This window comes from Pteropus alecto, unplaced genomic scaffold (genome assembly GCF_000325575.1).
Source record: "Pteropus alecto unplaced genomic scaffold, ASM32557v1 scaffold45, whole genome shotgun sequence".
NCBI lineage: Eukaryota > Metazoa > Chordata > Mammalia > Chiroptera > Pteropodidae > Pteropus > Pteropus alecto.
In genome coordinates this window covers 6,196,118-6,210,511 of record NW_006442491.1, presented here as the reverse complement: position 1 = coordinate 6,210,511, position 14,394 = coordinate 6,196,118, and the positions used below count along the sequence as shown (strand labels likewise).

The 14,394-nt window shown below is 35.7% G+C and overlaps 1 protein-coding gene across 1 annotated transcript in view; it reads left to right on the top strand.

Annotated features, from left to right (window-relative positions):
• Positions 1–10,899, top strand: part of LOC102880801 (O-acetyl-ADP-ribose deacetylase MACROD2) — a 178,071-nt gene extending 167,172 nt beyond the window's left edge. Inside the window, 4 exon segments of the mRNA XM_025039707.1 lie at positions 348–425; positions 3,108–3,176; positions 9,694–9,806; positions 10,861–10,899. Of these exon segments, the coding sequence (XP_024895475.1) occupies positions 348–425; positions 3,108–3,176; positions 9,694–9,806; positions 10,861–10,899 (299 nt within the window).
• The last annotated feature ends 3,495 nt before the right edge of the window (positions 10,900–14,394 follow it).

Genomic DNA, 14,394 nt, shown 5'->3' with positions numbered 1-14,394 from the left:
GGTTAAAATACATAAACTCACATATATACAAATTTCTCTAAATTTAAATTATAGGTTGTTCTGATTAAATCAAGTTTCCCTGCTTTCATGCTACCAGATTTCTATTTTGAGAAGTCGTGTATATATATATGTGATTATTTCACAAATTTGAGAATTTAGAAGATGACAGCATTAAAGTATTCAAGAAACTCAAACCACTATTTCCTACTTTAACTTTTTCTGCAGAAGAAGTTGAATCCCAGGAGTATTTTTAAATTTAAGAGGGCAATGGAGAGTGACAGAACAATTGGCAGTCAGGCTGTTCTAATTCTCTATTAATCAAAGACTATATTCTTTCATTCTTTCAGCTCAAGGCGAGGACACGCCTAGAGTTTCTGTGAAAAGCGAAGGCTCCTGCGACACAGAAAACTCTACAAGTCCTGATGGTAAGGTACATAAGTGATTTGAGCTCCTGCAGACTGCAAATCTGGCACATTTTCTGAGTGTAATCTCGGATTAAGAGAGCTATCTATTCTATGCATCAACATATTTAGTTAGAACAAGGTAAAGTTCAAAACCATTTTCTACTAGAAACTAATAAAACTGGCAGCTTTTTAAAAACTGACGCTAGCTCAGTCTAAAAAACAGCATTGTGCCTCCGTTCACTTGTACCTAGCAATACTGAGGCCACACTGGGTAATTTCAAGGCTAAATTGGACTGAAGTCTAGCTGGTGAACTTGATGGAAATATCACTTACTCCAGAAAGTGCTTATTCAACTGTTACTCCTGCTCCTTCTGGAGCCCTGGCTTGAGTTTGGGCTAAGGCAGTTCCTGGAACTTCATCGCTTTACCTCACTGTATCACATCAAATGGTTTGGCTAAAAACATAGCGAGTCTTTAAAAGCACCTTAGAAATATATTTATAAAACCCTTTTTTTTTTTATTACCATCTCATTTTGAAGGTATCTGAAGATTCTGAGCCTCAGCAATATGAATGTACCCTTACTCCTGTACAACATACCCTTTGAAATGTCATTACTTGCATTAGAAAAACTGCTATTTGAGCACACTTGATTTAATAAATATTTAATTCCGCTGTCCCACAGAGTTTAGGTGAACCAGAGTTGGTCAGTGAACAACTGTTTTTATACGTCATGCTGTTTATATACATTGTGCTATCTAACCTTCCCCCAACCCCCCTAAAAAAAATGGAGATTACTTTGAGGTGATAACTACCTTGGGAAAAATTCAGCCACTGGTAAAAGTTACTTGGTGATTTTAAATAGAATTTTCTACGATACTTTGTATTTCACCATGTTACATGCTCTTTTGCACAAACTGATTTTTTTTCACTCGTGGGCATATATTATCTAGGAGAGTAATGTTTTTGAACATCAGATCTATCCATTAAAAGTCACCCCACATTAGTCATGCTCAGTTAAACAAAACCTGCCCCAACGTAGTTGTGACTGTATAGACATAGTTCTTAACTAATTTTTTACAAAGCATGTTCTGAAGAATAGCGGGACCATACAATTCTCATTGAGTAAAAGGAAAATAAATGTAGGAAATCATAAGTTTTAATACTTGCTAGGAGATTCACCATGCATGTTATAGGCTCTCAAAAGTCTCAGCTGTAAAGAAACTTATTCACATAGTTTAAAGTCGCTTTTCTCAAATTTAGTTGATAATGGAATGCTTTATTTAGTAACATTTATTAATAAGTTTTGGAACTAGTGACCCTTGGGTTGGAGGAAGAAGAAGAAAAAGAATATTTTATTCTGCACACTCCCACATTGAGATGGGCAAACTTATAATAACTTTGTAGACCAGGATTGAAAGTATACATGTTACTCTCTTTATAAAGGTAGAATGTCATTCCTTCTTTAAAGCTTCTTTGGGGTGTGAAAAACAGCATCTGCCACTATTTTACTTGAGTCGAGATTTCGTGTTCAAGAAAAAGAGACTTGAGTTATTGATTTTGTGCAAATAAATGAAAGTTACCCAAATGAGAAAAAAAAAAAAAACAGGTTTCTTTTTTGAGCTTATAAGTGTTTCGACCATTATCACTTTAGCCAACTCAAAGGCAGGCAGGGAAGTGGGAAGCCTTTATATTGAAAAAAGGGAAGGGTCAACGCATCCTCTGATTGGAGGTTGTTGGTACGAGGAAGCAAGACTTGGGCTAACCAAAAGTGGAGTATCTTAGGTGACTGGCTTGAGAACATACCTCGCTTTTCCTGGTTGGTCCTAAGTTGAAAGCATGGGGCAGAATATGGGGAACCTGGCAGTCTCTCACCATTCTGAGCTAATGGCTGCAGCGGCTATGGTTGGTTGCCCAGGCTGGTTGCTACAGAGGTTTTAAATCTATATTCTATTGTTACATATGGTCTGGCCATTGTCCTTTTTTATATTGTCTCTCGGTTTATAATATGGGCTTTGATGCTTTAAAAATATCAATCTAATTAAACCTATTGACCCTTGAAAATTTCCAAAGTGATTGCTATGCCTGCTCTCAGCTACTTCTGGACAATGGCAGTAATTATGCATTCTATTTTTATGCAAGTGCTCACTTAGAACAATACACACAGTAAAGTAAAAGCACAGGTTTTATTTCATCATTGCTGTGTGATCTGGTTAGATGTTTGGCTTTTCTATTTCATGGGGTCCATTGCCACTGCACCCACGGGCAAGTTTGCAGGGTCTGTTTTGAATTTCAAAATTGAAAACATGGCAAAACAAAGAGTCTTATTGACACAGTCATTTCAGAGGGAGCTGCTTACCTCTGCAGGTCAGTGATCTCTTTTGCTTTGTTTTCTCTTTATTTTCATAGACGTCTATTAAGGCCTTTGAATTTACCTAAGAATGGTAATAAATATACCCAAAATGTCTACCCCAAAAGCTGGTATGAAACGACAACTCAGCTTTAACAGTTCAGTAAAGAGGCAATTTCATCCTCACCAATAAAAATAAATAAGAATGGTCCCCAAATCTGAAATGAATGAAATGAACTGAAAAAAGGTATAAGATAGGAAATCAGAAAAGTATAAACTCATAGTCCATTTTAAGGTGTTTAAGAGATTGGGGTTTAATAAATATTTAATCTTTTTGTTTTCCTTTCTGGTTACAGTTGAAATGAATAGTCAGGTTGACAGTGTAAATGATCCAACAGAGAGTCAGCAGGATGATTAACTAATAGGTAAGTGCCCCTGTGGTGGGATTTTCAATTGATTAAACTGGCCATAGGAACTGTTTGTAAATGGCCTATTAGATTTCCCTCTGCTCTCCCAAGTCCCACAGCATGGTTACGGCTAAACTTTAAAAATCTTTAGACCAATGACACAGTATAAGGAGCAGAGATTACTCCAGGAGCTTACCATCTCTAAGGAAAAAAGGTAAGACACAGCATATTGGTTTTCTGAGCTTTGACAACAACAACAAAAATATTTTTCTACCCATCTCACCCCGTGGCCTCCTGGAGTGATCAAATTATTTCAGCAACCCCAAACTGATTCTGAAATATTACTTTTCCAAAAGTTACCTGCTGAGTTACTTTAGTATATCTGTTTTTAAGCACTGCACTAAATCTTTGCTCCAGAGAATGTGTAAAGGCTCTTGGGTATGTTTGGGCAGAAAGAAGCCTGTCTTAGGTCCTAACCTTTCACACCACTACCTATGGATCTGTGTGTCTGTACAAAGGTTTGTTGAGTTGAATGAGCCTCAGGGAACTCCCTAGGAAAATGAAAGTCTGGGCTAGATCATGTTTGGGAGTTTTTCCAAACCAGCACTAAATCCCTCAGCAGAGACTGAAATATATCTAGAATGATGAGTGGTCTGTAAAGCTTTTCCATATCTTGAGGCCTGGTGAGAAGAATTAGAAGAAAGAAGTCAGGCTCGCTATTCCAATTACTAGCTTAAAATACTTAGCTGTGAAAAACCCTATGGAATAAATAAATTGTGGGTCATCCAATATAAGATACAAATGTGCTGACACCACTGCCTCCCAGCACCTCTCTGTATTCCCTGTATTTTCTCAGTAGGTCTCTGCACTCTCCCAGGAGGCCATGCTGCACCAGACTCTTGAGCTCCTGCATCACAGCATAATACATTTCAAGAATGTGTGAAAGTACACACACATCTGTCCTTCCCATCATGGTCTTGAACATAAGTTAAAACTAAATATAATAACATTTGCATAATACACGTACAGCATAGGACCACTAAAAATTATAAACGCATGCAAGTATGGTCTTATAAACATTTCTTCTGTTTTTGTTAACCTTATTCATGTATTTTAAATATCCTGCTAAGCCGAATAAATGATACAGTAGAGGTGTTTCCATTAAAAATAATGAAGTGAGACTAAACTTGAAAATTTTAAATATACATTCTTCAGTGTTGCCTTACTTTTTGCCTTTTTGTTACCAACAAACTGTAGATTTCTTGTCTAGATTTTTTCTTACAGACACTATTATTTTCTTGTGTGATCAATATCTAGATATAGTACCAGGACAAATCTGTTTTCCTTGGTAAATGTCAAAATATTTTCCTCAACCATCAACACCAGTTTAAAACTTTACACTAATGCATTGTCAAAATTTAGCGTTCAAAATTATTTTAAGGAAATTCAATTTCTGGAAGAAGTGGTTTTCACAAGATCACTTAGCTGATCAATGAAGTACACATATTCCCAGTACAAAATTCTTTGATGACAGCTCTCACAGAGAACAGTATAACCTGAGAAACTTCACTAATTCCCACAGAAATATTCACACAGCTAGGTTTGTAAAGGTTATCTGGTAGATCAACAGGAAGAAAGAAATTAACTTTTAGTTTTGTGCATCCTACCTTCAAGCAAATTAAAGAACTACAGTGAAATTGAGTTAGAATTGCAGAGTTCCAAGACACAATACAGGAATGTTTCATGTTGTATAATTTATAATTGTAAAAAATCAGGGTTATCATAAATAACAATAAAGGAATAGATTAATGAACCAATAAAATATTCTGCAAATATAAAAATAATTTTTCAACAAATATTTTGGGGAGCATGGAAAGATGGTTATGGAATCTAAATCCTTAGTTCTAGAGAAATGTGGCAGGTGAAGTATGGCTTTCGGAGTGGGCATTAAGAGGCCTTGTTACTTCCATTTTTGCTCACTCAGAATGCTTGCTCTTAGAATCCAGCCACCTTGTAAGAAGTTCAGGCTTTTCTATAGAATGACAAAGGCCACATAGAGAGAGATCCTGGAAACCGAGAGGTCATCTTTGATGTTCTGGCCCTGGTGGATACCACCTGGAGCAGATAAATTGCCCAGATGAGGCCAGACTAGATTATAGAATCATGAGAAATAATTTTAAAAATTGATGTTCTTAACCACTAAGTTTTGGGATTGTTTGTTATGAAGCAATAGGTAACTGAAAGAGTGGGTATAATGCAGAACCTCTCCCAATATGATGCTTAGAAATGAGATAAATTATAACAAAAATATTTCAAAATACATAGCTCAACTGACATAAAAGCAAAAGTGGCAGAAGTGAAGAAGAATGTGAAAGCCAAAACAATAATCTGGTGAGCTGGGGATGCAGCAGCCTTAATGACTACAGACTGGTTGTCAATACAGAGATAGGCCTTATGGCAAAGGATTAGGCTCCATTGCTCCCCTGGGGCCCTGAGCCACTCAAGGTAAAGAATTAGAACTGGTACCTCTACATATATAAATCTGGGACTCCCAATTCCAGACATTAACAAGGAGACTTGGGTCTGCCCATGGTGCTACAAGGGGAAAGAAAAAGACTCCCATGATAAATAAAAAACACAAATGCACCATGAGTTTGAAACACATTCATGCCATTCAAAGTCATATAGTAACATATAAACTGAGAAATTAATTTAATAGTTGGTTATAGATCCATATTATTCCTGCTATAGGTAGCAAAATGGAAATGGAAATGTGAAAGTATCACTTGGAATTCCTACAGAGGAAAAAGATTTCTGAAGATGAGATGAGACTTAGAAAATACACAAGGAAATGATTCATCAAAAATGAGAGTTTGTGGGGAAAATTACAGGATAATTAGTACTATAAGAACTTCGGAGAATAGAAAATCTTAAATATTTTATAAAATAAATACATTTAAATGACAAAAAGATAAAAAGTAAATATAAAATGATAAGAAAAGAGCAACGCTATGAAAAATTAACAATTTGGAAAAAGCAAATAAAAATGTAGCAATATAAAAGACACATGAGGAGTTATGAAAGATAAGAGAATAACCAAGATGTTTTGTATTCAATATGCATTCTAAAAGGAGTAAGTAGATTGTCAATATTTGAAAGACAATGGCGAGAATTTATCAGAATTGATAATAGTCATAAATTATAAGTAAAAAGAAGAACAATAAGGCACAGGAAGGATTTATATTTAAAATAAATCCACACATAGGCACTGCAGAACACCAAAGAGAAAAAATTAAAGCAATTTGAGAGAAAGAAGAGTTACCCAATAAAGAAGTCAGTATTGCATGGACAGCAGGCTTCCTAACATCAAGAGTTTAGGTCAGAAGACGATGGAATAGTTGTGAGTCTTCAAAACATGGATAAAAATAATTGCCAATATAGAGTTCTACACTAGTTTCAGTATCATTTAAGAAAATGATATTTGTCATTTTCGGGGGGAAAATTTTCTACTCACTTTCTTTAACAGTTCCTAAATGTTGCATGGCAATAAAAAGGAAATCGAGCCCAGAGGAAAGAGTAGGGTGTAGGAAACAACTGTGACCCAAGAAAAATGTAAACACAAAGGCAAATCAAAATATATATGATTATAAATTTATAATAGTAATCAGTAGATGGTTAAAAAAACAGAGGAAAACAAAATTACTGTTTATATGCATTTTGTAATATACAAAGTAATACTACATGTTTCATTATATGGATACATGTTTGTAAATATAAATGTATGTAAAGGTATAAAAACATGTAAGTTATTGATTCACACGGATAATTAGGATTTGGTAATTTCTACAAAGAAAGAGAAATAGTTTTAATTTATCTGTGAATTAAATTATCTGTAATATTTTATTTTTAAGCAAAATAAAAATCATAAGGGAATTTGAAAAATATTAGCACATTAAATCTGTATAATGGATATATTTTGGGTATGTTATACTATTGTCTTTAATTTTCATCATATTTACAATTTTCATTTTTAAAAATAAAATTTATGATTATGTATATATATATGTATAATATAGAAAAATCCTGTAAGGAGATACTTTATATATTAACTATAGAAGTTATTGTCAATGGAGGGATTACACAGGATTCTTTCTTTTGTCTGCTTTTGGATATTTTAAATATTGGCTACAGTGAGCACAACATTGCTTTTACATACACGTACACACCTTGAAGAGTATTTTTTCAAAATGACTCATAGGATACCAAAGTAGAAAGTTAGCTCAGAGATCATCTGCTCCAGTTCTTTCTTGTAGAGATGTAGTAATTTACAGTGATAGAAATCAGATCAACCATTGATTCCAGCAGGAGTGGGGTTAATAATTGGAAAGGGAACTTCTTGGGATGATGGCAAGGTTTTATATCTTGATAGTGGTGTGAGTTAAATATACGCATTTTCCAAAACAAATTGAAATGTGCTTGGGATCTGTGCATTCCCTATATGTGTATTACACCTTATTTTTACAAATCTAAAAATATAAAGAATATAGGCTCTTCTAAGTCATGGTATCTTCTTAGAGTTCTGTCATAGGTGAAAGACAGCAGATAATAAGTAAAATCTCAAAGTGGTGGTATAACCATCAATGACTTGCAAATCAACATTATGTAAATCATCATTATTATTTCCGTGTTGAGCTCTGGGAAATAAAATGTGTGAATGGGCCTAAAAAGGGAGGACACATTAATTCAAAGTTAGGTTTTTAAGAGAATACTTGGAAGAGTTGAGTTAATTGTCCCCATCAGCCGCAGCAAGTTGTCAATGTAGCATACATCATATAAGCAGTGACTTGCGTGCTTTTTAAAGATATACTGTGACAGCAATTACATCTCAGATATCCAAAGTTCTGTTGTTACTAGAGAGTGATGATCTTCTCCCAGCGCATTGTCCAGGTTCTTATGTCTCAAACAAAGAATTGAGCAAGACACCAAAATACAGCAGAAAAGAAAAGCTTTTTTAGAAGGGAAAATACACTTCCAGATGTGGAAGCGGGCCTGAGAAAGAGAAGCGTGGTTCAAAAGGCCTGGTAACAAAGCCTTCGGGGTTTTTATCCCTTTTTGCTGTGGGTGTTACTTTTCTTAGAGGAGTGGGCTTCCTTGATTGACAACTAAGATTGACAGGACTCAGTGATTCATCATTTTGCTTTCCGAGCATGTTTGTTCCCAGAATTCAGTCTGTTATAGTGATATTAATGAACTTCTGGGGATATGCATCATATTATAAAGATGGTATAAAGATGGCTCAGGTGAGTTGAAGGTTCATTGCGCAGGTGCGAGTGACTGGCTTATACTGGTACCTAGTTAAAAAATGCCTTTTGTCTTGCTTAATTGCGGACAGATTAGAGCATACTCCTTCTAGGATAAGATGACCTCAGTGTCTTTGCAGGCAGACTCAAAAACCCCTAACTTTCCTGCCTAGCTCTTTTCTAACCATCATGAACCCCCTTATTATTAGTATGGATGCTGAGAGACAGGAGGTCTCTTCTCCTGTATCTGCTGCCTGCTGAGAATGGCTGTAGTCCCTGCCTACAGGGGTTTTCCCTTTCTGCCTCAGTCAGGGTTGGGTCTTGGGTTTCTTGCTGAAGTGCCACCTGAGGCCCTAGACAAGGAAAAGAAGATACAAACTTGTCATTTAAATCATATATCTATTAATATCTATTATTGATTTGCCTATTAAGCGAGTAAAGGGAAATAGGCTTGGTTAATATATTTCTTAAAGAGTAAAAAAGACCTTTGGCCTAAAGTCCCTTCCTCTTTCAGACTGTAATGGCCCTGTCTGACTTAACACCATTTCTGCTTAACAGTGGACTGATGACCCTTATCAATAGCCAGAGGATCTGAGTTGCCAGGGCAATTATCAGGATTTGAGGGAGAGGGCCTTTTTCCAAAGAAAAGAGGAGAGAAAACTTAACTAGATTTACTAAAAAGATTAACTCTGCAAGAGAAGTTCCATTTCATTTCCTACTAAAAGATTAAGAATTTTACAAGTGATGTCCCTTCTCACTATGATAGTCAAATAAGATATTCCTAGGCCTCTTTGAAGGATGAGAAATATTTAAATGGTGGTACAGTGGTCCCCATTTACTCATAGTTTGCTTTCCTGGTTTCAGTTACTTGATGTCAACTGTGATCCAAAAATATTAAATGGAAAATATCAGATATTTTGAGAGAGACCACATTCACATAACTTTTATTACAGTATATTATTATAATTGTTCTATTTTATTATTGGTTATTGTTGTTAATTACTTTCTGCATTTAATTTATAAATTAAACTTTATCATAAGTATGTATGTAAAGGAAAAAACAACACATATAGAGTTGGATACAATCCACTTTTTCAGATATCCACTGGGGGTCTTAGAACATTTCCTCCTGAAGATAAGGGGCAACAACTGTATTAAAAAGATAGTCCTTGCTAAACCTATGAAGATGGCTTATCTAACAAATCTAACAAGTGGTTTCTCCTTGTCTTTGGCAGGGGTACAAGACGAAGTCAAGGAACAGAGAAATGGAAGAAAATGCCAGTCCTCAGCATTACAGCTTCTCCTAGTCCTGGAGGAGAGCAGGAAGACAGCAGTGCTGCTGTGGAGGGTGGGGGTGGGGGGAGGCAAGTCCCACGGAAGGACTGGAATCCTTTGCGCTAATTCCTCCAGCTGCATTTTGTTCTGTTTACTTTCAGAAAAAGAAAAAAAAAAGTTTCTATTAATTTGGTGGGGTGACCCACATTAACATATGTTTCAGGCACTATTCCTGTAATTTCTGTCTTTTCTCTCACAACTTTGCGCCAGAGTCACGGTTTAACGTTCACATGTGTATCCTGGGCCCTGTCTGCTTTCTCGGTTATTTCACAAAGCTGGTCTTATAGTGGTTTCTTCAAAGAAAGGAAAGAAGACAATTGTTTGATAGGCTACAGGCTAAATTTCAAGAATCACCAAGCACGATGTCAGTATAATCCACAGACAAAGGAGGCAGGATAAAAAATGGGCAAAACTCTCAGGAATCACTTGGAAAAAGGTCAGGATAATGAACTGAAAATGGTATGTTCTTCAGGGATTCCCAAGGTACAGTTTTGTTCCATGTGGTTAATAAGAAAATGGAAGCAGGACTTAATCCAGAGCAGAGTACAGAGGTGAAACAAGGAAGGCAGACCCTCAGAGTCCTCAGGTCTCTCCCCTCACCGGCAGGAGAGCACAGCTTTCACACCCACTCTCAGCAGAGCTTGCTTGGTTCCTGAGGTCTTTACCACATGCTTCAGTATGGATCCTCCCAGTGAGATGCAGCTTTGCAACACCTTTAAAATGGATGGCACTTTTCTAGGTCTTTTAATGAAGAGAGGGGGCTGCTGAATTTATGATTCAAACATATGCCTGTGAAATTAAAAGTTCCACTTGAAATCTCTCTCTCTCTCTCTCTCTCTCTCTCTCTCTCTATATATCTCAATCTATCCATCTATCTATTCTATCTATATATCTATATCTATGTCATTACCCAAGGTTTGATGGCCCATAGAGCAGATTCTCACTTGAAGTTAGAGACAATTAGAGGTCTTGCTTGCCATTTTGGCTTTCTGGTCTGCTTTTAAATGATGCAATTTGCTCATGCCAAGTCCTAGGCTAATATAATAACTGGTCCCCTCTCCCAGCAGATCATCGATTATGGCTTTTACGGGGAGCAGCAGTATTAATAAGCTAAGACGCCAGTGGTAGTGTGGGCACAGGGATGAAGGGCCCAGGAGGAAATCAGAAATTGTCACAAATGTCTATCCCAGAGCCAACATGAATGACCCTCATGAAGCAAGATAACTACCTCCCACAGCTTCCCTGGGTTCGAAAACTATTCTTTTTTTTTTTCCTGTAGAAACTGTTATCATTTCTTGCATATCTTCTTAAATCCATCTTTCTTAAAAGGGCTTTAGAATGTAAGTTATTTATATATTTTTTCTTAGGAGAGGAAGAAAAGCAATAGATCAAAATGAGTATTTCTGAAATAAAAGCATGTTCTCCTTTCTAAATTTTCCATGGAATTCTTCAGTTTTACCCGTTCCTCTATGGAAAATTTACCTTCTTAACTTCCTATGAATTTTGTGTTGGCCTTTCTGAATTTGCTGCCTCAATGCATGGCTTATTCGGTATATTGGAATCATCAACAAGTTATAGTTCTGCATATGTAATACCTTTTAACATTCCATGTATTTTTTTAACCCAACAGCAGTGCTATTTAAGTGACCTCATGATTTTGGAACATGGCCATTTCTTCTGCCATTTATTCTATAGTCCTCTACTGCCATTAGATACTGCTTTCTAAAAACAAACAAACAAACAAACAAAAGAAAAGCCTCATTTTACATAATTCAAGAAATGATGCCATATCAGTACTAATAGTTTGTATATTTTATGTCATCTTAATAACTTAATTGAAAGTCACCATTATTCTTTTGAAGTACTTGACAAGTGCAATCTGCTAGGAGCACAAACGTTAGTGCTACTCACGCTCATTAATGAGTTACAGTTCAAAACACATGAGAGAGAAAAGAGGGGTCAAGATTTTTTAATGGATAAAGATGAAAGAGACCCAGTGTCCCAAGAACAGTTGGGACTGGAATTATTTCAGTCCTTGTATTCTCCTTATCATCCAGGGCAGCCATTTTATTCATTCATTTTAAAAATGGGAGGAAGTAGTTCTCTGCCTGAAAACTATAGAAAAAGGAAAGTAAGCTTTGTATCCAGGAAACTAAGAGAATGAAGATTAAATATTCCCAGCCCCACTCCTGAATTTGTTTAAACTTCATTTGGTGATTATATTGTGTTTTCATTTTTGTTTTATTATGCTTTTGATTGCTATTGGGCGGTTAAATTTTATGCTTTAAAACAAATAATGAAGTTAATTTCCATTTTAATAGTAAAATATTAAAAATCTAGCTTTGGGCCAGATTGAAGACACGTCAACAAAGGAAACTTTTATTTCAATGGAGCTGTCATTGCATAGGCTGTAAAATGAAAAATTTGAAAGCTGATTGTTTCTCTTGTACATGAATTCTGGATGTTAATTTCCAACCACACTACAGCTTAACTATGTGGCATGAGGGGTTACAGGAGGGAATCGGGGAGGAAAATAGCCCATGTTAGTCATATTTGCATACAGAGGGTTGAAGTAGGCTTTCAACATAATAGTTCTAATTTAAAAAGTACTCGTTGTAGGAGAGACAAAGGGACTTGTCCTCTAGCTGGTAACTATTCAGATGATGGACAAGTCTTCTTTCATAAAAACTTACAAAGGAGGCCTCCGAAACACTGTCTGTGATATGGGGTCACATATTAGTCACCGCAGCTAATTGTAAATCTTTCTATGAAACACTGAAAAGCCTCTTTGTGAATTAATACAGTTCTGCTTGATGCGCTTGATTTAAAATGACATTTCTCTGTATGTGGTGCATGTCGGCTTTGCTTTGAAAAATAACAAAGTTAGCAGAATATGTTTAATCTATTTTCTTGGGGAATAGGGTTTTTATCATATGATTCATTAAGGATTTGCCTTACCCCGACATTTGTGATATAAAGGAAAATCAGAAAAAAAGTAATTTTCTTGATCAAGATATGTTTTTACTTAATGCAAACAAATGTAGTCTGTTGCTTGCAAGGAAAAAAGTGTCTTCTGATACCTGGTATAAGATGCTAAATAGAATAATACGTGCCTCTTGTGTTAAACCAGCATTTAATTGCTGGACTGCTTCTAAATCTGTTTGTTTCTTTTCATCTGTACCATACACTAAGAAACTTAAACAACTGTTGCCTTCATACTATATTTGTTAGAGCAGAATACAAATAAAATTTGTTTGAGAGGATAAGGTAGAATTATCTGTGTTTTGTGAAATTTGTTCCTTAGTCATGAGCAATTAATAACTCAAAATGTTCATTTAATACTATATATTTGGTTGCAAATATGTATTTAAAACTGCCCTGTTAAATCAACTTTAACTACCAAGTTAAAGTTAATGTAAGACTGGTTAATGTTTTGGCCATGTTTTCCAAAATTTAAACTACAGGGTAGTTTGTACAGACACAAATCCCAACATGCAATTTTTGCTCTGAATACTAGATAACTTTTCTTCCTAGCAGCAGCCTCTGAGGTGCAAGATATAAGTTGTTGATATAAAGACTATGGTTCCATGAACTATCCTCTAGAATCCATCATCTATTTCCAGAATTCTTTTTGTAGCACTTTTCATGTGCCAGTCATTGTACTGGCTATGTGATCACCACAGCTATGATCTTCCTCAGTCTATTGTTGATGGAACTATGATTGAATTACACAATTGTGAAGAATTTGGAAATGGATCAACAAAAATCACTTTAGGAAAAACTCAATGTTCTTATGAAAATAGAAATCTGTATTCCATCACCTTTAATTCCCTCTATCTCATAGAAGACATGCTATCCAGTTCGTGGTTCTAGAAGGCAATAAAGTCAATCCCTTTATCTAAGAAAGCCAGAGATTTAATAGTTAAAGGATAGATTTTTTAAACTGTTGCACCAGAGAAGCATTTTCCAGTAAGTAAACAAGATTTGGAGAGAAAAAATTGTGGGCAAGACAGTCTTATGCTACAATGAGCAACCTCAACACAAAGGCTTCAGAGCGACAGTAAAGAGAATTTGACATGATTCAAGCATGGCCAGATGCAGTTTTATAATATACTTCCAATTTTTCATCTCTTTGCCTGTCATTCTTATGTTTCTCCCCCAATACTTCTGCCCCTTTGCTGTACTTTAACCAAAGATGTTATTAAAATTTGCTTAACTTACTGGTGGTTCTCAGACCAAAAAGGATTTTGATACCTGTTTAAGATATTCTTGCTGGGACTCTGACCCCGTTGTGGGACTTTGAGAAAAAAAGTACCTCGTTGCTTGGTTCGGAAGATGGAAATACCACTACATTCCTGAACTCTTATAAATTTAAATTTGAATAAAGTGGCAAGGTATTATATTTTACCATTTGGAAAAGCATTTGGTAAATTACCCCCATTAAATTCTGCTGTTTGATACTGTAGCAAATGGCCCACCTTGGGCCCAAAACTCTTAACCAAAACTCTTATCCTTACAATTGGATAGTAAATATGAAATTCTTTCTACTGAAATATATTTTAAATTTTGCTCCTAAATTAAGTGCACATGAGAATAAGAGA